General features: G+C 36.4%; 1 protein-coding gene across 14 annotated transcripts in view; it reads right to left on the bottom strand.

The window, feature by feature from the left end:
• The window catches only part of PATJ (PATJ crumbs cell polarity complex component), a 349,371-nt gene that overhangs the window by 258,137 nt on the left and 66,114 nt on the right, over window positions 1–25,120 (bottom strand). For all 14 annotated transcript variants that reach the window (XM_036844784.1, XM_036844830.1, XM_036844805.1 and 11 more), the window contains exons 15-17: window positions 22,596–22,730; window positions 17,816–17,977; window positions 14,456–14,587 (exon numbers count right to left, since the gene is read on the bottom strand). In XM_036844784.1, coding sequence (XP_036700679.1) covers window positions 14,456–14,587; window positions 17,816–17,977; window positions 22,596–22,730 — 429 coding nt within the window. The remainder of the gene's footprint in view (window positions 1–14,455; window positions 14,588–17,815; window positions 17,978–22,595; window positions 22,731–25,120) is intronic.

Below are 25,120 nucleotides of genomic sequence, written 5' to 3'. Positions count from 1 at the left end.
TTAAAAACGTTAAATAATGGAATAAGAGGACTTCCCTGGTAGCGCAGTGGTTAAGAATCCACCTGCCAATGCAGGGGACACGGGTTCAGTCCCTGGTCCGGGAAGATCCCACATGCCTCGGAGCAACTAAGCCCGTGCACCACAACTACTGAGCCTGCGCTCTAGAGTCTGCAAGCCACAACTACTGAGCCCGCGTGCCACAACTACTGAAGCCCAAGTGCCAAGAGCCCGTGCTCCGCAACAAGAGAAGCCACCACAATGAGAAACCCGCGCACCACAACGAAGAGTAGCCCCCGCCTGCTGCAACTAGAGAAAGCCCGCGCGCAGCAATGAAGACCCAATGCAGCCAAAAAAAATTTTTTAATGAATGAATTAAGTTTTTAAAAAGGCTTACTTTCACTTAAAAAAAAAATAATGGAATAAGAATGTAGTGACCACAATAGGATGGCAAAGAGATAGACAATAGTTTATTTCAGATAAAAACTTGGGTATAAATTATTTACCTTTGATAATGTTGACACTTATTGACAAGTGAGTACAATAAAACATAAAGTTGGCCTACAGTAAACTCATGAGAGGAAATACGGTTCATTCATACAGCCTTAATTCTATGTCATTAAAGTTCTGTGCTGTTAGACAGCTCACCACACCAAAATACCTGCTCTCCTGTATTGCAGGAGTCCTTTCCCCAAATGAAATGATTCCAAAGAATGACTAGAAAAACAACTTCAAACAACTGTGAAACAGAAAGCGCTCTACAAATCAGATCTCCTAACCAATGAATTCAATGTTGTGGTGACATCATTACAGAATTGGGCTACTGAGCTTCACTCTACAAATAGTTATTCACATTAGTGTGAGGAATTATGTTTCAAAGATAATTTGAAAGGACCTACATAAATTTCTGGATAACATGAGGCAGCTAGCACATACTACTTAATAAGAGAATTGCTCCAACTTAATAATGGTCAACTGAGAGAAGACTATGAAAGCAGCAAAGAGCCCAATATAACAAAATTTACCATTTTAACCATTTTTTTTTGAATTTTTGAATTTTATTTTATTTATTTTTTTATACAGCAGGTTCTTATTACATTTTAACCATTTTTAAGCGTACAGTTCAGTGGCAAGTACCTTCACATTGTTGTACTACCGTCACCACTTTTTTTTCTTTTTTTGGCCGCGTTGCGCAGCTTGCAGGATCTTAGTTCCCCGACCAGGGATTGAACCCAGGCCACCGCAATGAAAGCGCTAAGTCCTAACTGCTGGACTGCCAGGGAATTCCCCCATCTTCACTATTCATCTCCAGAAATTTTTCATCTTCCCATACTGAAACTCTATATCCATTAAGTGAGTCCCCATTTCCCCCCAACACCCAGTTCCTGGTAACGACTATTTTGCTTTCTGTCTCTATGAATTTGTTCTAGGTTTGAAGAGTATACTCTTAAATGTGGCAATTATTTTTTGAACTAAAGAGTAGTAAGTTAAAATCTAAATGAATTAACAGCTAAATAATTTTTAAAATAAAATCCCAAGGAAGTTACTGAAATGGAGAACACAGAAAGAAACCATTACGTTTAAAAGGGAGACAGCTAGCTATTTCATCCTGGAGGTAGGCAGAAAAAGGAATTGGGTACAAAGAAGGGCAAAGCAAATGTTCTTTTACACACACACACACACACACACACACACACACACACACACACAGACGTACACATCTTAAGGAAAAAACAATGATCTGCAGAAGTTCTGATGCACAGCTGGCATGAATTAAAATGTCCACTGTGAACGATGTCAGTCAGAAAACAGGAATCCAAAGATTTTTCTAAAAAGAAGAAAATATACATAGGAGAGACAGACAAGGAAGACAGCCATTCAATCCACTAGTGGTAGGATGGGTGTTGATTAGAAGTCAAGGAACAAGTTTTGAGCCCCCAGCCTGACTGTGTACAGTTTCACAAGTTCTTCATTTTTCTGAATCAGTTTCTTCAATTGCAAAATGAGAAAGTTGGATACATGACAGTTGTGATCTGTTCCCCTAACTTCAAAATTCTATAACTAAATTTGACAGAATATCTTGAGTCAAATTTGTCATTAATTTCTACCAAAACATTCACAAAACCACTATAAAAAGTAGGGAATGACAGAAGTTAATTCAAAACACAGCATCAGCAATGAAAAAGACTACACTTAGGTCACAAACATGGTATAATTGTAGTTAGTGATGTCTTTTAAGAACTCATAAAAATGCCACTAACTACGTAATATCTAACTTCTGAGTATTCTACCATCAAAACAAAAGATATAACAAAATATATACATGTACTCTTTTTTATAAAAGGAGTATTAAAACAACTTATTTTGCCATTTTTAGATAGCAACAAAGACATGTCAGAGACTATTACTTGAATTAAAATCACTAGAATAGTTCTGGTTTAAGAATGCAGGATGTAATTAATTATACTAAAACAGCATCTTCTAATTTGACCAACAACCTAAGCATTTACTTTTAGGAAAAGAAATAAATGTATTTATAGTTAATGCAAGGCAATAAGTAAATGATTCTAATGAATAATGACTAAGCTATCTTATCAGAATCTAACCCCATTTTTTACTATTTTATAATATAGCCAAGTTTTACACGAATCATACCAATTACCACAACACCATCACGTTCAAAAAGTAAGTGCCCACAAAATACTTTCAGTGCACTCAAGATAAATTAAACTGATATGGTTCCTGGCTCCTTGTGTCATATTACTTCCTTAATACTATTAGACATTAAGAATAGATTTTTTCACGCATCATACATAGAACAAAACAGTCTCTGAGTAGCACAGTAAGCACAGCACACAAGGCAATTAAAAGTGCAATGGAGGGCTTCCCTGGTAGCAGAGTGGTTAAGAATCTGCCTGCCAATGCAGGGGACACAGGTTCGAGCCCTGGTCCAGGAAGATCCCACATGCCGCGGAGCAACTAAGGCCGTGCGCCACAACTACTGAGCCTGCACTCTAGAGCCCGCGTGCTACAACTACTGAGCCTGCATGCCACAACTACTGAAGCCTGCACGCCTAGAGCCCGTGCTCCACAACAAGAGAAGCCACTGCAATGAGAAGCCTGCGCACCACAACAGAGTAGCCCCCGCTCGCCGCAACTAGAAAAGCCCATGCGCAGCAATGAAGACCCAACGCAGCCAAAAATAAATAAATTTAAATAAATAAATTTTTAAAAGTGCAATGGAAAAGAGGTACACAGAGAAACTTGCTAAAAGATCAAAATATAGTCTAAAATGGAGGAAAAAATACATAAGCTTGCACATAATTTTATTCTGTATAATTTCATACTTCAAAAATCTATTTTAAACATCATAATTTAATTGGTTCAAGCAGAGGTCCACGACTTTCTCTCATCCCCTTCTAGTCTCCTAGTTGACATTCTCCTTGGACACTAAACATTATCTTTGCATATTTCATCTCTTGAAAATTTTACGTCATGCTGTAATTGTTCACGTACTTACTGTTCACTCCTGGCCCAGGACTTTTGCTAGCTGTGAGGAAAACAAAACAAACCAAACCACACAACTGTCCTTTATCTCAAAGTCCCATCTCCTGACTGAAATGGCTGGGGTTCCACCAGGTTGATGGTAGTATTCAAGGACAAAGTCACACCCTCTATTAAAATTACATTAGTTGAAATGTGAATATACCTAACATGACCAAACTATACACTTAAAAATTAAGATGGTAAATTTTGTGTTATGTGTATTTTATCCAAAAAAATTTTACGAAGAAAATGAATTTATAAATAAGAAATACCCCATTATCTTCCAGAAAAAAACTATATTAGTTGAAAGTTATTTTGATGATGCAAGGAAAGTACAGACACACAAAACTTTTAAAAGCTTTTTAAGTATTAGTTTTGGAATTTATTTTAATTTTCCAAAGAAATCACTCTCAACTTAAGCTAAACAGTTACAAGTACCAGCTGAGCGACTTCCCTGGTGGAGCAGTGGTTAAGAATCTGCCTGCCAACGCAGGGGACACGGGTTCAAGCCCTGGTCCGGGAAGATCTCACATGCCGCGGAGCAACTAAGCCAGTGTGCCACAACTACTGAGCCTGTGCTCTAGAGCCCGCGAGCCACAACTACTGAGCCCACGAGCCACAACTACTGAAGCCTGCGTGCCTAGAACCCATGCTCCACAACAAGAGAAGCCACCGCAATAAGAACCACACGCACTGTAAGGAAGAGTGGCCCCTGCTCGCCGCAACTAGAGAAAGCCCACGCGCAGCAACCAAGACCCAACGCAGCCAAAAATGAATTAAAAAAAAAAAAATACCAGCTGAGTGGTACTGTTCAAGTTGTTTAATCTCTGAGACTCGAGTTTCTCATTGTAAGTGGAAATAACAATAATACAGATTGTGTAGAGTTGTTAAAAGCATTAAATGAGATAAGGCATGATTAAGTGCTTGGAAAGCCCATAGTAATCACTCCATACGTGCTTTTACTCTCATTCTTACTATTACTCCTGTTTCTGTTACTATGAAGATAATGGAAAAGAATTTGATAGGACATATGTGTTTGAGGAGTTAACAATTCAACTGAGCATGTGTAATTTAGACCAACAGTGTTATCAATTGCTAAACCATCCCTGATATTACACTTAAGTGTTAAGCATGACAATGAAGTGCTGGCCTTCTACTCTCCAGATACGTGGACCTCTGCACCTGAAGAGAGGCTCAGAGAAGCATGGTGTCCTCAGTTCTCACTCCCCCTAAAAGCCGACACTAAGGGACAGGAGCCATCTCTACACCGGAAACTCCTGACAACCACTGCCACATCAAGGACATAGGACGCACTTCATTCTTCTGAAAAGATTCTGTGATTTTTTTTTTTTCTTTTCAATCCTTGAAAGGGCAAGCAATACTCTGTGATATGTAGCACACAAAATGCAGAACAAAACTTTTCCAACTTTGAAACTGCACAGGAAAAAGGCTAAGGAGTCCTGCTGGGAAATATCAGGTAAAACACACATAGTTTCTACTCTCTGGCAGTGAAAAGGCCATCAGGTCTCTAAAGAGCTTTGACTAGGTGGGAGGGGTTAAGGCAAGGGACCATAAGGATTCAGGAAAATATGAAGTAAATTTTTTAGAACTGTAGTAAGTGTTCCTCTCTGGAAAGATAATCAGAAATTTTTATCATCTTTCACTAGAGCCACAATTATGAAGAATCAGTGTTGTTTCTGGTCTAAAGACTGTACTTTCACTCTACTTGACCACAGACTCAGAAGCCCAGCTCCACTACTTAACAATTGGATAATCCTGAACAAATTCTTTAACCTCTTATCATCAGGTTCCTCATCTATAAAATGAAGATGATTACAGGACCTACCTCATGAGGTTGTAGAGATAATTAAACCAGTGTGTGTGAGCAGTACATAATTACTAGCTATTATTATCATGGGAAATGGTGGTCATATTTTATAAATGTTAGAACAGAAAATTTCTCAAAGGATTTTTCATTAAAAGGAATAAAATATGAAAGCTTAGATAGATATTAAACAGCTCACAGTTACTAAAGAAAATCAATACATAAAATCAGGGCCAAGTTATCAATTCCAGGACACTTCTGTTCCTGGAATGTCCACTACCTGTTTGTGTGCAAGTCATGCCTCAGTTCCCCATCAGGCCTCTCTGGGTCTTAAGAAACAATCATCACGAAATCTCTTAGTCTTACTTCTACCACTGCTAAAATCATAATGTATTATAGAGAGTTGTTCCCGAGTCTGTTTCATCTATTATATTTTAACATATGCTTATTTATCCACTGTCTCTCTACTCCCAATTGAATTTAAATTCCATGAGGACACAGGATCTATTGTCTATTTTGTTTATTGCTATATTCCCAGTGTCTGGAACAGTGCCTGACACAGAAGATGCCCAATATACATTTGTTAAATATACACTTGAAAGGAAGTATATCTTTTCATCTTTAATCCCGCATACTAGCTCATAAGTGAACAATAATTTTTTGGAAGGAGATAATGAATAACAGGTATAGCAAGTCTGTGCTCAGATTCTATTTTTAAAAATCATCATCACCATCACCATCATCATTTTTCAGTAACTAGTAACACATTATTTTATGCCCAGAAAAGTGTGGGCATTTATATACATCTTTTATTCAGTCTTTATAACTTTATAAGGAAAATATTATTTCTATTTTAGAGATTATTATATAAGAAAGACTAACAGGCTTGTCCAAAGTCCTAGTAGGGTGTCATAGCCAGAAGGCAAATCCTGGTCCTTTCTGACTCTATGTTCAAAGTGCCATACTGGTGAACAAAATATATGATTAAAATAAAACACAGAGGGAAGAGCTGAAAGGGGAACCTGAGCCCTAGAAAGTGGTGTGTCCAGATCGGGCAGCCAATCTCCTTTCATGCATCATTAACAAATTAGGCCTTTGGTACCGGAAGGAGGCAACACCACTTCCTGGCCCTCACTGGGGAAAGCAAGGCTCCTCTGGATCACCGCCTGGCTCCAAATGACACCCACAGACAGGTCAGAGCAGTACAGAGGACCACGCCTTAGGAAAACAGGTTCTCAACGCCTGCTGGTGGATCTGATTCCATCTTTCTGCCATTCTCTAGGAAGGGCTATGTCTTTCATTTACTAGTACGGTTCTCAACGCTGACACCAGAATCCAGTGGGAACTTTCAAAACACACCCACACCTAGAGACAGAGGAACACTGGCGATGAAACACCTCTGGAGACTGTTTCCTCTTTAGACCAACTCCTTTTTAAAAAAAAAAAAAAAGTTATTTTTCTGTTTTTAATTACATGGGAGACAGATGCATAGCTGGACATTCACTAATTTCCTGGAATATCTTGAGCATTTCATAGGAGAGACAGAAGTACCAGTATTGCAGTAAACCTGAACACCTTTATGCCTATATTTTAGCTCTCCATGATCGTTTCATAAACACTAATATAAACGGTTGGCCATCTCTGGAATACTCACTAAAGTTAATATAACAAATGTATCATTTTCAGAATCTCCTCCTCCTCAGCAATGCCTTCTAGTGTGACACAGAAAACAGTCCTTATGAAACATTTGTGAAAAGGGGAACTACCCTAGGAGAAAGCACCATCCAGTTGACAAGCATTTGCTGCTTGCCCTCTATTCTCTCTCTCTCCCATTAGACACAATGGGATTTTTTGCCAAATTCGTATTCCAGAGGAGCCATGAAATTCCCTCAAAGTTCAACATCAGGCCTGACTTAAGATCTTTGAGGCCTCCTGCTAATTTCATCCCCCTGCAGCTGCCTCGCTAAGGCGAGCTTTTGATCTGTACTATCTGGATTTCAAGCTGATATACACACAGTCTCTTTGATCTCTTATTAAGTGGCTTCTGGTCTCCTGATGCCTTTAGTCTTGCTGCACTGCGGTGTTTGGAAGTCAGTCATCATCCTGAGCACACTACAAACTCCACACACCAGGAGTGGGCCCCCTTCATTCACCCACTTCGCAGGCTTGAAAAGCAATCTTTAAGCCATGAGAGAATTTCCCCAGTAGCCACAATCAATCCACTCCATGAACACACTACTAAGAATTATTTTTCAAATGAAGCAGCTTAAAATGATTTAAAGGATACAGAACTTTCCCATAGAGGGAAAGGAAGCAAATCCTCTGTGAAAAGAAATCTTCAGCCCAGTTGGCACTGGAGCTTACAGTACTTTGATGTTAATAAAAATAAATGTGGATAGGATTCGGGGATGGGCAAAGATTGGGACTTTATCAGTCCCAAGTTCCATTAAGCAAAAGTGACCTTTAAATGCAGCTGTGTGGTTTGTTCAACAGTAGGCTACAGAATATATTTCCAAGAACACGGATACTGCCATTAGTAGCAGACTGACTGCATTTTGCTCAGTACCAATATCTTAATCATACACGGATGAACTGGAAACAGAGCTCCTTTAAAACAAAAAAGAAGAAGAAAAAGAAGAAGATAAAACAGCAACAAAAGAAAAAAACCCAAAAAACAGATACTGGTGGCCATGTTATGAGATCCCATGAGCATTAAAATGGAACTATATAATAACTTACAATATATTACTGTCCTGTAGGTCTTAGATTCTGAACCCAACTTAATAATGTTAATAATATAGGTACTACTACATGTTAAAATTATATCAATACCTATCAAATTCTATATCCCAGATTCTATAAACTAATCAGTTGGCATGAACGTAAAGATACTGGGCTTCCACAAGTTACTAAAGACTATATACTGATAGTAGAATTCACCCAAAATCTCAAATCTTGTGGCACAATTAGAGTCCTTAATTTCTTCCATTTTTAAACTCAATCTTCTGATAAAGAAGATTAAAACTGGTGGAAAAAATAGGAATAGATTTTGGGGCACTAATATCATAGTCTGAATATAAATAGTTTATGCCCTCTCTTAACTATAAAGGTCAATAAATTAATTACTGGCAATATAAAGTTGAAACAAAGTTGATAGTTGTATATTGCTATCACTTAATCTGTCTATATCATGGAAAACCATTAGCAAATCCATGAATTATGCACTTACTTACACTTTATTTTTCAGGAGAATTATCTAAACAAGGAAATTACATAAGAAGGCATCAATTTTAAGTGGTCTAAATACATGAGTCTCACAAACATTTATGTGCAAGCAGTTTGGTAAAAATGTACCAAAATTTAAAAGATAAATGCTCTTTTGATGAGCAATTCCTCTTCTAGGAATTTATCACAATATTTATTCACACCTTTTTATAAAAGAGTATGACAAGGATATCCAATACAGCCTCATTTGAAATACCCACCAACTGGGTACAGGAGCTTGGTTAAATAAATTATTGTACAACAACAATACTATACTATGCAGTCATTAAAAAGAATTAGATGGCTCTATAAATACCAAAATGAAAGAACATATAATTGAGGGGAAAAAAGCAATATGCTGAAAGCGTGTATGACATATTCCATTTATGTATTAAAAAATAAACAACCAGCAAACTACCACTTATATAATCGTGTCTGTATAAAATATCTCTGGGAGGATAGACAAGAGAAACAGGAGTTTTTATCTGGGAGATAAAAAATGAGGGATTATGGTCAGAAGTAAATATACTCATCACAGGGTATCATTATGTACCTTTGAATTTTTATGCCCTATGTATATATTACTTATTTTTAAAATATTTCTAATGTGCACAGAAAGTCATTCTGTTGCACATATGATAAGAAAAAAGCCAACTTAAACCACATGCATGAAATGTATACACTCCCTTCATATAATTTTTAAAAATCTTTTAAGGAGAATTCCATTTAACAGAGTAGTCAGGCAGAAACTGCACACTGGGTTCTTCTCACAAATACTAAGGCATAACATATCCAAGACTCAGCAATACTGCAATTTTTTATATTTATACTATTTAAGTTTTATAACCCATTTCTTCTCAGAAAAATTAATCACTGTTAGTTTTTACAGGGAGGAATATTTTCACTATTATTTTTAATCAGCCATCTTTTGCCTTTGGTCTTTCAAACAGCTTTTTAAAGTGTTACTAAGAGTATTTATATATGAATCACCTCTCAATGGCTGTGCTATTATGCTTTCTATATTTACCTCTCTCAGTGTCCGAGATAAACCCAAAACCTTTCAAAAATATCTGCTTTGGCAAAAATTGAGTTCAGTCCCCATATCGGGAAGGGAGAGAACTGAGGAATGGGATGTCAGAGGGAGGAGAATTACTGGTTAATAAATTTTACCTGCTAAATCACTGAAATTCAAAAGTATCAAGAATGGCAATATCATGGCTAATGTTCAAAAATTGGCTAATGTCAAACATTTTCAGTGAATTATAATCATGAGGGGTTATTCAAAGTTCAACATAAATCAAAACACCAGAAAATATCCACTTGCGATGTTTAACTTATAAGGTCAAATGAAGGTAAAATCCACAGTGTTACAAATTTATTTCAAGCTTTTTGGTAGAAATTAAAAATTACAGACTCTCAGACTACCTAATAATTGCTTCATTACTGAACATTATCCCACAACAAATTACTTGCACTAATTTAGGACAATAATTTGTAATTATTTTTGTTTGAAGCAATAAACACTAGCTCTTACACAGTGCATATAAGCAAACTATATTAATTTTTAATACTTACTAAACTTTCATATAAGCATGAAAATGAGATAGTATCTAGCAGCTTGTCTTTAAGATATGAAATGTTTTGCAAGCTGAAAAAACAGGAAGATCTGCTGCAGTAAGTTTATTACAGGGACTCCCTGTAATAAAATACCCACGGAAATACCACTCATAAGTAAAGAAGCAGTATGTGTGGTGATTAAAAGTCTAGATTCTGGCAGCTGACTGCCTGAGTTCAAACTCTATTTCTGCCATATACTAGCTGTGTGAATTTGGACGAGTTACTTAACCTCTCTGTGCCTCAGGTTCCTCACTTCTAAAATGAGGATAATGATAATACATATTTCATATGGTTCTTGTGAGGAAAACATTAAGTAATTAGAACAGTGCCTAGCAAACAGCAGACACTCACTATATGTTAGCTATTATTATTGGATTTGTATTAATTATTTGGATTAATATTAGGATTAGTATCAATATGACCATTAGTGATATTCCAAGGAATAAAGACATTACACATAAATAATGGGGAATCAAGACAAAGATAACTAGGGCACAGTATGTAATCATACCTAGAAACTGGCAAAAAACTATACTATTAAAACTTATAACCAAATTTCTGAAGAGTTCTATATTGCTTAGAAACAAGAGTACACAATTAAGCCATAATATTCATGCTTTTGATAAACTATGCACATCGTTGTTTCCTATGACATGATCTTATAAGGCATGACGTTACAGTGACCAAGGACTCTTCTAATATGGTATACTTACAGGGCCAGATTTTAACTAGCCATGACATGAAGCAATGCCTAGGCACAGTTGAGACTAACAAATATCCTACCTCCTTTCAAATCACAGCCAAAAAAGCTACAATCACTTCACCCTAACAACCTGAATCATATTTACTAAGTCTTCCCTATTGCTTTCTCCTTTTTCTTTGCCCCAATTTATTTAAAATGCCTTTCATGAAAATGAATTGCCACACATTCCTCTTTGGCCATATGACTGAGCTGTAGAACTGTATATCAGATTCAGCTCTTTCATTGCAGGTACAAAGACCTGCTTATTTTCTCTGCTCAACTACACAATTTCTATCACTGGTGAATCACTGAATCCCCTATCCAGACTGCCATCCCATCGTTCCGTGGCCAATTCAAGATCCTTTATGTTCTCACTCATCTCTTCCTAAAGCTTGGCTCAATTTACGTAAAAAGCAAACTTCTGGCCAATAATCCACAAATGGGTAATTCACATATGGCTCATCAAGAGTTGGCTGCATTCTAGAACGTAATTTTACAATTAAATTTAGACTTCACTAAACAAAAGCATCTAATTATTAATTTTCCTAATCTAACTAGTTAAAAATTGATAGAACACAAATGTATTGTAGTATGGCTCCATCTTTGAGGACAATATCAAGACTTTTTGTGTTTATTTTCTAAATTAGATTATTACTAATAATACATTTCCATAATAATCTAACATTTCCCACTTCTTTACATGTAAATTTACTTAAACCATAATAATCCTTTGAGCTAAACATTATTATCCCCATTTTATAGATGAAGAAATTGTAAAAGCACCTACAAAATATATATTGTATATAATTTTGTCAGGCTTTTGACAGAGTTCTTATTTTTCTAGAGAAAAACTCAGTAGTGAGAAAAGTGGTTAACTGAAATTAAAATACCAAAGTAAACTTTCAATCTCTTCAATACTGCTAATACAGGTCTTTTATAACCTGGAAACTCTCCCACTATACTGAAATCTTTTCACTGTGGCTAAGATGTTTCTACAGCACTTCTTATACAAACTATTCTAAGCTTGGGGGTGAGCGTGAAGCTCTGCATCAGCCCTATTCAGCTGCCTAATAAATTCATACAAGAAGCATCAAATTCAATAATAACCAGGAACGTGGCCTTTCATGCCTTCTGCTAAAACTTCACCTGGCCTTGCAAAAAATATTTCTGAACTTTAGAATTTATTACCTAATTACAACAAGAGATGGTATAACCAATTAATTAACTTGCCCAAAACCAAATTTTAAATTGTGTTTACACGTCATCTAAATGTCATGGGGATAACAGTTCTACATACCATTGACAAATGGTGAAAACGTGCTGTGTACAACTATAAGTATATTTAAGATTGACTTAAGAAAAACATTCAGTTTAAGACTAAATGTTTTTTCTTCCAAGGTTTAGTTGCAGAAATAAATAAGCTGAGCCCCTTAATGTGAATCAAAGTAGCATTTAGAAAATGAAGTTTTTTTCTATCAGTTCTCCATAAGCACAAAAGCAAGAATATCTAACACTTCTTTTGCAGCAAAATTACTTCATATAATTTGTGCAGAAATAAACATCAGTATGTGTAATGGTGATTGTGAGGAAGATGGGATGGGGGATATCTATAAATTTACAAATAAAAATAAGATCCAAAAAAACCCAAAGGTATGTTACAATGCATATGTGTGTGTGTGTGTGTGTGTGTGTGTGTGTGTGTGTGTGTGTGTGTGTGTGTGTGTGTGTGTGTATGTATATATATATATTTTTTTTTTTTTTAAGTGTAAAACTCAGAACTGATAAAGGAATTTTTCTCTTAACCAGGGATTACACTGTTAAAGACTATCAAGTTTTTCTTTCCATCTTTTACTGAACTTTTTATTTTTCTTTTTAATTTTTGAAGCACTTCTCTAACATGTGCAATATTCAAAATATAAAACTTGCAGATAATGTTTTTTAAGAGGGTAAGAGCAATCATTATGATATATTTATAAGAATGCAAAAACATATAGATTGCAATGATAATGAAAATGTAGCTGAATATCTAAAACAACATCTGAAAAGTGTTTTCTAAACTAAATACCAATTATCAACATGTTAACAAAAAAACCCATTGAATATGTTCATTTAGTCCCAATTAATTTTGGCTAACCTAAACTTTATTCAATCATTCTGTAAATATTTATCAATCACCTACCTTGTGCTAGGTAATAGAGCAACACTGGAGAGGAAAAAAAAAGTATCAATACGTGCCATTTGCTTTATATTTATATGCCCTAATAATTAATCAATATATAAACTTCCAGAATCTTACAGTATTAATATTTCTTGAAAAAGATATTTCCAAAAATATGCATTTTTTGGAATCAACAACTCATAATTCAATAATATTCCAAAGAGAACTTCCAATAACGAAGAGGGTTATCTGGCACAGAAATATGCCAGCAAAAATAAAATAGATATAATCTATTTCAGTAATCTTAAAGCACACTGCCAAAATATGGAATTTAATGTTCTTACATAATGCTCAAAGTATTTTTCTTTCAATCTATTCCCGATTGCCTTATTAAAAAAAAAAAAAAGAATTGATTTTTATATCACTTGGCATTTTATGTGCTTTGATAGAGTACATTTTGCTTTATTAAACCACAATGTCTTTAGGCAGCACTAATGTATTAAAATATGCATCTTAAAAGTGAAGAGATTTCTTGCCAACAGTTTTAATTCCCCATGATAGTCAGATGGTCTAAAAATACTTTAACTGGTAAACTGGTATAACATATAGATGTCTTATTGTGACCTTTCACATTGCCACCCCCAAACCAAATGCATCAGTCACTTTACCGTAGTTATAATTGGGGTACATATAAATACATAAATATTATATGTTCTATATTAAATATAAATATAAACTTCACCAAGAACATTTCTACTCAGTTACGCTCATTGAGATTAATAGGTAAGCAAAACTATAAAAACCTTCGTGTGAAGGGAAGGGAGAGGAGAGTGAGAACTGGGAATGACTGCTAATATGTATGGGGTTTCTTTCTGGAGTGATGAAAATCTTCTTAAATTAGACTGTGGTGATGGTTGCACAACTCCAAATATACTAAAAACAACTGAACTGTATGCTTTAAATGGGTGAACTTTATGGTATGTGAAATATATCTCAATAAAGCTGGAGGAAAAAATCCTCCATATAAAAAAAATTCATCAGGTTCCAGTCTCTAAAAGCATCCATGGGTATAAAACTATTGCTTCCCTTATGTCCACTTATTATATCATCTACCATTTTATTCACTAAGGGAGCTATCAATTGTAATGGTAACAATCGAAATTATAACACCCCACCTTTGGAAAGTAGCATTATACATCAAATAATTCAGTTTTGCCTAAGTCAGTGGATGCCTTAAACAATTACTACTTCATATAACTTTAATACAAACTAATTGCTCCAAAAAGCTCTGTATAGGTTCTTATACCTGGTAATCCAAAATGCTGAATCCCAAGCCTTTATGATCTTTTACTAGTTCAACAATCTTGACTTCAGGAGACCACAGGGCTAATTCCCCATCATCATCTTCTTCAGTATTGACATCTATATTGTGGTCAGCCTGAAATACCAAAGAACATAAATGCTTCAATATACTGTCCTTTCAAGTTTGAAAAGAATTAACGTATCAGGAATCTCATAGGTTCTTCTCAAAATGAGGATACTCTTTGGCATGCATAGTTTTTCTTTTTAATCTTTTAAAAGGGGCATGCACTGGGGCACATATACTTTAGTATAAAACCTTCATGAAAATTCAAGCACTTAAAAAAAACAGGTTGTTCATATAGTTGTGTTTTTTTTTACGTTAAAGTGTCTGTTTCATTCAAAGTATTAACACTGACCTCTTATACTAAAATGAGTTCTGTCATCCCAGTAGAAGCATAAAAGGAAAAATATGCAATTTAAGAAGATATGAAAACATCACACAAAATCAAAGCTTTTAAGATATTTAAGTAGCAATACCTGAATTCATAATTACAGTGAGAGACAGAGAGAAAGACACCAACACAGAGGCCAGGACAGGACACAGAGATACCACTTCTGTTGGCTCCTAGTTTTCAAGAAAAACTTTACTAGAAAAATAAGGTGAAAAAAAAATCCAAGTCTTTGGGAATCATCTAAGTCTAAAAACAGGTAAAAATCAGAGTTGAAATAATGAAAACCTGATCTTGGAGGAAGGAGGTCAACACAACTACTCAGTACACAGATCCTCAGCTGCTTTCCCTGACTCCACACCCGCACATCCCCTATTCCAAGCTCCCTCCTTTCAGGGAAGAGTCACTGCCACATGGAATTCTAGGAAGCTAAATGACAGACAGTCAATGAGTCAACTACGCAGAAGGAGAATAGCTGCTCCAACCTTCTGCTTTTATACTATTTATAGAATTGGATTATATTCATGTGATTTATCTTCCCCAAATACTCTGAACTTCTATCTGAGGCTCAAGAATTACCTTCTTTTTCTTTGTGGCCCTAGCAATTAACAAAATGCCTGGCTTCTAGGCTAGAATGGTGCGGGCTGTCATAGAGTTTACCATGGTTATCCCCTCAACCCGCAACAGTGCGCGGCTTATAATAGGCACTCCATAAATGTTTATTCAATACATAATGAATCAATCACCCATCTTTGAGTGGCCTCCCCTTGAAACTCTTTTTAAATAAAGCTATAGACTAAATAATAATCTTTAAGAAGTCTACTTCTAAAAACTTTGAATGATCTTAGTAAATAAAATGGAAGTAAATAAAATAAAATGATGTACTTCCTATGAATATAATTTTGAGTGACCTGTGTAAGAAAATCCATTTAACGGAATCAAAGCTGGCAGATGTGGCAGGCAGAGGGACCCCTCTATTATGGAAGAGTAAGGCACCATAGCTAATACAAAAACATCTTAAAATTAGGGCTGGACCAGATCTCAAACTGTCCCTGCAGGACATGGTGGATTAAATCTAAACATGGGAACGATTTCTTGGTTCTTGAATTACAGAACTTGAAATTAGTGGGAACGTTCTGGATCAATAAACATCTGTTTATATCAGTCTGATGTGAGGAACTGATAGATTTAAAAAGAAAACACGTATACTTTCCAATAAAAAGTAAAGTTACAATGGTAATACAATACGATTGATGTTTTACTGAGGCATTTAATACCTTTACTGATTAATAAGCATTAGAATTTTGTCTGAGCTGCTTAACAATACAGGTTTAAGAACCTAAGATCGTATTGAGATAAATGAAAAAGAGAGACAGAAAAGAGAGCCAGGATTTTAAGAAACCACATATAATTTTAAAACCCAAGTTTATAGAAATTTCAAGGCATCCAACATATATAAGATATTATACTCCAACCAGAAATATATCACTTTGATACAATCAATTCTGCATAACTCCTGTATTTACAGAATAGAAAGCAATCAACTAATGGGCAGCAAGGATGACATTGAGCATAATTCAAAGCTGTTGTTTACCCATTGTGGTAAAGTATAACAGATGGGAGCACAGAGTCAGCAAGAGGAGTTGGTGATTTACACACCCTGTAAGATTAGATTAACGGCATTTTTATCAATAGAGGTAAGCTATCACCCACATTTAATTTTAGTAAAGATTGCAAGAATCATAAAAGTGTGGCATTTGAGTCCCTTCCTTGAAATATGTTTACCAAAGATAAGTATTAAAAAAAATTGTCAATCAACAATGAATAATTTACCAAGCACCTCGTATATGTGCAGTAAAGAATAAAAACACCGAGAGATACAAAATAATTCTAAGATTTGGCCTCTGCCCACAGGAGCTGACAGTCTTCTTGAAAAAACAAACTTAATATACACTGAACTATCTGTGACTACAGGACAGTGCTACACTCTTGTATTTTAGGAAATCACAAAAAAGGACAGGTGGACAGGAGAAGTTGAGAACAGCCATAGCTAATTTTTACTGAGCACTGTCCTTATGCAAGGCATTGTGCTAAGAACTTTGCACACATTACTTCATTTCCGTCTCTCACCACAGAGGAGGTAAGTACAATAAGTATCTTCGTTTTTCAGAGGAAGAAGTTCAACAGAAAGTCAAGTTATTTGCTCAATCATTCAAATCATTAAGTGGTAGAGGCAACATTAGGGTCTATGTATCTTGAAAATCAGACCGTAGGCAGGCAAAAGGGAAGGCCCTGTGGATCAAAACTGGTGTTAATGGAATTACAATCTAAAAGAGTCTGGAAAGGGGAAAAGTGACATAAAAGTTACAAAAACATAATTTGGAAAAGCATGTGCTTAAAACTGTTTTCATAATTACAATGTTCTTTAAAAAAAAAAAAAAAAGACTACCAGGGGCACAGAAAGTGTTATTCTCTGACCTTCTAAAGGCTTTTACAGCAATTTTTAGACTCATTTCAAAATTGGTCATAGATCTTCATGTTTTTAAAGCTCTGAAAAAGGGAAGCCCATTATATATTCAATACTTACCAACATCTTAAACTTGTTAAGATGAACTGAGTTGAACTGGGAGCCAAAAGTAACGAGCTCAGGTAATTACTAAAAAAAGGTTTTCTAAAATCAAAGTGCATGCACATTAATGTTACCAACTTTTCAAGTTACCAAAAAAAAGTAAAGTTTCATGACATTAAAGAAAAGTAACAATTTGAAAAGCTATGCATTGTTGCCTTTGAGAGCTACTGTTGTCAAACAAAAGAGGAAGGTTTTCCCCTCCCCCTTCATATCACAATACACTCTCGGGACATCCCTGATGAAGGGGCATGCCTATGGGAACCACAGTGCGAGTATTCATTAGTACCTCCATTTCAGGAAGAGAGGTGTCAGTGGTCCTTGGTTCATCTACAGAGGCTTCATCATCAAACAACCGTCGACAGCAAACCAAGGTGAAGGGGGGCGGCACTTCTTTAAGAAAGGAGACTGCTTCTCGGCGAGATTTCCCATAGAGCTGCACGCCATTGACCTAGAAAGATAAGGGATAAGTCAGAATTGAGGAGGCCCCAAATGAAAAAAAACAAAAATCTCTTTCTTACGTCAATCTATCAAAGTGAAAACAGGATAATCGTTTTATTTTCCCTGTAAACAAACGGCCTAAATTTAATCATTTTAGTAGTACAAAAAAACAGAAATCCCTAAAATTTATAAAAATTAAGGCTAAAGTTTTACTGAACTTGGGTGAATAAAGTATAAAATGTGCTCAGAGTACAACTATTACGGGGTATGTGATTTGCCTAATTTTTCACACCTCCCTGCTTTCTCCTTTCTATACTACAATGTTGTATTCTCTCATCTACTCCCCATCTCTCCTTAAACACACTAAACATCAATGATAGCCTTCTTAAGACCGCTTCGTTTTGCTTTTTCATTTTGTAAGCATATCAATAGAGATATTAACACATTTTTAAGACTGTTAAAAACTGCTCAACTTACAATGTGTAGGTAACAAAATCTAGGATACTTGCCCGTCAAAACTTAGCATCAGTTCACAATTTTCTTTCACAGCCATAAACTCTTAATACCATCCTAGAAAAATCACCTCTGTAGAAAAGAAATACACATAACTTTGCCTCAGATCCATTCTTACGTACTCTGCTGACACAGCCATCAAGGGTAAGAAGTGTGTCAGATTTTCAAATTGTTTTATACAAGGGTCCCACATGTTTAGAAGAACAAAAAGATAATCAACCATTCCTTATTAATGATTAATGCTTATCACCAAAAGATTATCTAAATTTCATATTATATATAGTGCATAGTAACAATTCTTTGCACCAAAGATGATTTAGAAACATAAGTCTATTCTAATTTTTCATATATATGACTTTAGCTCAAGGAGCTCGCTCATCTGTCTGCCACTCCCAAAAAGCTGAGGCATAAACACAATCCAGGCAACATATAATCTTTTCACATCTGACTCCTACCTTCCTGGCAGGGTTCAGCAGCATTATTAGTTTTATAAGTAATTCTGGTCTGGCCTTAATTTCTGACAGGTGCAGTGCTAATGTCCAGATAACTGGCAGGGTTGACTTTCCTGGGAGGAACCTTTCCACTAAATCTGTCAAAATTGCTCAGAGAATAAGAGCACAGTGGGTTTTTGGAAGCATCCCATCAACGGTGGTCTGAGCCCAGAGTCATTCATCCCTTGGAACCACTCTCACCTGTAACATACCCAGCACTTAGCCATCAGACCAGACATAATCTCCCTGCCTTTTAATTATTTACAAAGAAATCACCACATAGTAAAGAGGCCCACATGTGTTTCAGGGAGCTAGTCCTGAAAAGTAAACATTGTCTCCCAGGACTTTATGACTGAGGAAGGGGTCCAGAGGATAGCAAGTTCAGCAGCACACGAAAGGTTTTTCCTGGAAGAACTGCAAGTCAATCTTCACACAAAAATGGGGAGGGAGGTACTTGCCACTGGTCACACCATGTCCACGGTGCCAACCAGTGCCATAAGCACAGAAAGTTCTAAAATCAACCAAATGGCGAGTAACATACTGAAAATAAAGCAAGCGGATAGATACAATCAAAGCAGGAATGCTACTCATGCACAAATATTTTAGCTTGTGTTTCACATTACTTCAACAAATTTGAAAATCACTTTTCAGGTTTTTATCTTGGTGTACATTTAAATATTTATTTAGCTCATTATTTATTCATTTGAATTGTCTCCAATTATTATAGCAATGCCTGGTAGTCCTCCTCACCACTCTATATGGCTAAAGCGATTGGTCACATTTCCCATTAGCAACTCCTATCTAAGGGGATTTATGGCTGCTGTAAATAGCTGCTCTGGGCTGAGACTTGGCACAGTGTTCTAACCCTGAAGCATATTTGTGTTCCTAGTTTTAAGTTCTAAGGAGTACATTAGACAGACAGACAGACAGACACACACACGTACAGTTCAGGAGTTTATTTGGCTAACTTTACAGAGACTTTTTAATTTCTGTATTCAGTTGCTCAGAAGCAGCCAATTTTTTTTTTTAACATCTTTATTGGAATATAATTGCTTTACATTGTTGTGTTAGTTTCTGCTGTAGAACAAAGTGAATCAGCTATACATATACATATATCCCCATATCCCCTCCCTCTTGCGTCTCCCTCCCTCCCTCCCTCCCTATGCCACCCCTCTAGATGGTCACAAAGCACCAAGCTGATCTCCCTGTGCTATGCAGCTGGAAGAAGCCAATTTTTATTTTAGAGTTCACAATATTTTTCTAGACTCTTCAAACCTCTTAAGTACTGTCAAGTCTCAATTATTCTAGAGACTAGAAAACACATACACATGTATTCATCTGCAGAGTACATAATACTGGACAAGTATTGTCCCACTACTTCATTCAATCCCCATTCAACCCTATCCTATAAAGGTTGCTTATGTCTTTTCACGGTGGTCATGTTGCCAGTATCTCACAGTGAGATAATGTATAAAGCATTATCTTTACATGGACAATATTCCATTAGATCCTCACAAACATAGAGTGAAGTAGGCATTTATTGATGAAGAAAATGATTCTCAAAAAAAGTGACATGCTAGGACATACGGTTCAGCTGTGGTAAACTCAGAACCAAAAGCAGCTCTCTGACTTGCAAACCTGTGCTTCTTTCCCTATCCCAAGTTCTTTCACTAGAAATCTATACTTAGGAATTCAACCAGTCTTCATGCTACCTCATTACATCACATTCTATTACAAGGGAGAAGGCCCATGGAATTCCAATCTCGGCTAAGGCACAAAGGACTCAGTTGATGGCTGAGATCACCTACACTTGCTCTACTCAGATCCAGCCAACATTTCTTTATCACCTACCAGGTACTAGTAGTGAATTATACTTAATGCTACTGAGCTGTAGACTAAAAATGCTTTGAATGAAACAGTTTATGTTATGTTTATTTACCACAAAAAAGTAAACTAAACTGGTTTTTACTCATATTTCCATATCTCTCAAATAAATATATCTCATTTCTCAATACCTAATAACTACATATTATGGCAATGTTTTCCAAATGGTCTCCAATCTGCATATTATCATGTGTGACACCACAAAGTTATGTCATATACTCTGCAAATCAGAAGAGAAAGACATGATTCAGCACCAAAAACTCATAAGCGACAGAGTAAAGTCTAGGGCATTAATCCACAATAAGCATCCCAATATCATTCCTTGAACACCTCTAAAAATAAGCCATTTACTACATCTTAAAACAGGACCTGGCCTCCCATGCTTATGATAAAATTTGCCAATAGTCACAGCACTTTTCTCTCCGACATCAAAATTCAACTCGGAGTTCTCAACATACCCCTCCAGGTGACTGAACACTACTTAAAAAACCCAGCAAGAAACCTATTTGCTATTCTTGCCATCCCACTTTAAGCAAATATAAATTTTAGAGAGAAATCTCTACTTCAAGGCCCATGGGATTCTAATCTTGGCTAAAGCAACTAGGTTGACTCTATTAAACCCAACCTAGGACTTCCTGTGGATCTAACACTTGGGAGAACCCTCTTCTACATGGCCTTCTCAAAGTTTGACCATTCCCCGTATCTTTTTTTAGAAGCTTAGAAAGTAGTGTGATATATTGAAAAACCAGTGAAATGGGAGTTAGAAAACATAAACTAAAGTCATCACTCTACCAGTGTATAAAGTTAGGGGAAATCAATGCCTTGTTTTCTTATCTGTAAAATTAAGGGTTGTTGCTTGGTTTGTCTGCTGTGTTGGCTATAGAACTTTCCAATCTAACAAAATCTCTCAAGGCAGTCATGTCACAGCAGAAGTGCTCTAGAATTGCTCTGACTGAAGAGAGGCTGAGAAGCCTGAGTGAGCCCAGTAGAGGCTGCCATCATGGCGGGGAGGGAGTCCCAAGGAGACAATCTGAAAGCTAGTCAGTAACACATAAGCCTGAGGTTACCCAGCTCTAATCCTTATGAGAAATAATCAACAAAACCTGCAAATAAATGTGACTACATGTTCCAAACAAGGGTCAGGGGTTAGATTCTTAAAAAGAATTTTGAAAAAAAAATACTAATTATGCTATCAAACTAAAACAGGACATTAGCTTCTTTCTTAGTTAATCATTTAAATAAGCACTCAAAAGGACATCTCAGGAGTCCCAAAAGACGGGGAAAATGAACTGAAAGTATGTTATCTACTTCACTTATCATTACATAAGTTGTTAGTATTTTTCTTCATCTTTATTTTATTTTTCCCAGCTTTATTGAAATATAATTGACATATAACATGTAAAAGTTTAAGGTGTACAATGTAATGATTTGATATATATATTGTGAAATCATTACCACAGTGAGGTTAGTTAACACATCTATCACCTCACATAGTTACCATATTTTGTGTGTGTGTGTGTCTGTATATGTGTGTGGTAAGAACACTTAAGATCTACTCTTTCAGCAACTTTCAAGTACACAACACAATTTTGTTAAGTACAGTCACCAATTATTTTTCAATCTAAGTAGCTCTCATTACATTGGTATTGATGATGTAACTCTGTGGATTTCTGGTGAGAACACACTCTCCTACAACTTAAAAATTCCTGCCCTGTGTCTTTTTCCTCTCAAAAATTTTACCTCAAGAAGCTCATCTTCTGGCTGTAGGAGGTTCAGTGTATCAAGAGGACCACCTGGAGCAATCGAAGAGATATAATGGTGCCCATCAAAGGAATCCACTTCCATGCCGAGCCTCAGAGTGTGAATGGGCAGCAGCTGAAACAAAACACAGAACAGTAATATAAACACGACAAGGACACATCTGGCTGTTAATCCTCTATCAAGTATTTTTTTTGACACAGAAGCCCCATCCCCGGAATCAGATCACCAAAATCCCAAAAGAGACAATAAGGGGAAAACTAGCCTCAAGTAAAACATGAAGTCATTTGTCATTTTGTTCTCACTCTTGTCCTCTCAGATTCCTTGGGAATGGAGAGACAGACGTACAAAGTCTCCAGTTCTAAGCTCCAAACTTCCTATAGTTCCCAGTATGTATTCTGTGTTTCACTTTTCTGCAGGGCTTCCCATCCCTCAGGACATCTAGCTCCTTTATGTTACCTAAGTTCCACTCACACTTCAATACTAAAGCAGTATCACTTCCAGGAAGCCCTTCCTGATATCTGAGCTAATCTGCTTCCATCTGGGGTCCAAGATCACCCTGTACACATCTCCATCACAGCTCACAATACACTGCTTTTAAAATTCCTATTTTCCTTAGAAATAGACTCATAGACATAGAAAACAAATTTATGGTTACCAATGGGAAAAGGGGGATAAATTAGGACTTTGGGATTTAGTTTGTATAGCAGATACAAACTACTATATATAAAATAGATAAACAACAAGGACCTACTGTATAGCACAGGGACCTACATTCAATATCTTGTAATAACCAATAATGGAAATAATCTGAAAAAGAATAAATATATTATATATGTATGTAAAAAAAAAAATTCCTATTTTCTTAACTGCCCCCCCACTGCTTGAGGGTATCTTTTCTCTCTATAACCTCAGGCCCTAGAATAGTACCGGGCATCTGAACATGGGCTCATTACATGTTATCTGAACTAATCCATGAAAGATGGTACCTCTTTCAAGATGTCTTTTTCCATCTCACCAGCTTAAGAGAGAACAATTTCTGATTTGGGGGAGGTACGGGTGTGTAATAAGGAAGGCAATCATTATTCCACTCTAGGATTGGTTCTGTTGACTTAGAAGGATTCATATGGGTTCAGATATGAGCCAAGCATTAAGAAACTCCAGCCAATGTCAAGGTAAAAAGATGAGTGTCTTAGTGTTGTTGGCTCTAAAGGTCAAAGGCATTCACCAAACTCCATTCCCCTGACTTTCAAAATTGGAACTAATGATTTCTCATTGTGGATATATAAACTCAAACGTGGTAAATGGTACTACAATAGTCTGTTTATCCAAAATACCAGGCCCATCTCTAACTGTATATTTGCTAAGGAGAAAACCCTACACAAGGTGGCAATGCATCCACAACTTGGCTCTTTCCCTATTTCCTTTCCTCTGTGATCACTTATCCTTGTCACCTCCCCTTAGTCATCTGCTCTGAGTCCTCAGAGTTCCACAGTTCCACTTGCTTCAGACACCACCTGGGGCTCATTTCCATCCCACTACAGACAAACAGGCAAATGTGAAGTGGCAAGGCGTCCAGCTGACTAAGGCCTCAATGACTTAAAACAGGCAGGAGGGATTCCTGGCCTTGGGCTAATTTTCTGAAAATTAAGTGCTCTTGACCACCAAGCACTTCAGGATCTACAGCCATCTCTGGCAATAAGATATTCTAGCAATGTGAGGGTAAGACTGCTTTTACTCTTGTTCCCTCTCTGTGATCTCTTTATTTCTCACTGCTGCCACCTCATTCTGTTTAGTCATTGTACCAAATCCTGTATATCAAGCTAGGAGACATTAGGGTCAGTTTCTTTAGCACTAAAAGGTGAATAAAAACTCTGAGAAATGTTTCTGTAATAACACTTTACCCATCCATCTCTTCCAACTCTCTTCCTTCCTTTGTTTATGAGCCAAACACTAGGGCAGGGAGTGGTCAGTGGGTCCACCTGTAGGTCATCCCCAGTGCTGTGCTAAAGTATGCTTACAAGAGCGGATTTTTCAATTTTCAGGAATTCTGCAAGCCAGTTGTTAATGACAGCCATTATTAAATATGAAATTATAAGATTACAATTAAATAAATAATATTAAAAATAAATGTAGTAAGTACTCAAAATCCATCACTTCCTAATTATTTTGACCACATTTTATCTATGTTCTTGAAGTGACTTCTATCTGTTATACATGTATGGTGGAAACACTCTCTATCTAAGAATTTAGGGAATACCAAAGGGATGAACAACTGAAAAAGACAGATGAAATGGTTGATTTGTCTACCGCTAAATGCAGGTAGGTCAGGTAACAATATAGTCCTGCTCCCATGGAGAAACCTGCATCAATGAAGTGCTACTGTGAATCGTTACCTAACTCAGTGTTCATTGCTGTCATTTTGGTTGCTTGAAATCTGCCACGGTGGAACTATTTATACCACAGGTATTGGTAAATGCTACAAATCAGGGTTGCCTTTTTTTTTT

Source organism: Balaenoptera musculus, chromosome 1, assembly GCF_009873245.2.
Source record: "Balaenoptera musculus isolate JJ_BM4_2016_0621 chromosome 1, mBalMus1.pri.v3, whole genome shotgun sequence".
NCBI lineage: Eukaryota > Metazoa > Chordata > Mammalia > Artiodactyla > Balaenopteridae > Balaenoptera > Balaenoptera musculus.
The sequence above is the reverse complement of the archived record's forward strand: the minus strand, read 5'-3'. Positions and strand labels throughout refer to the sequence as shown.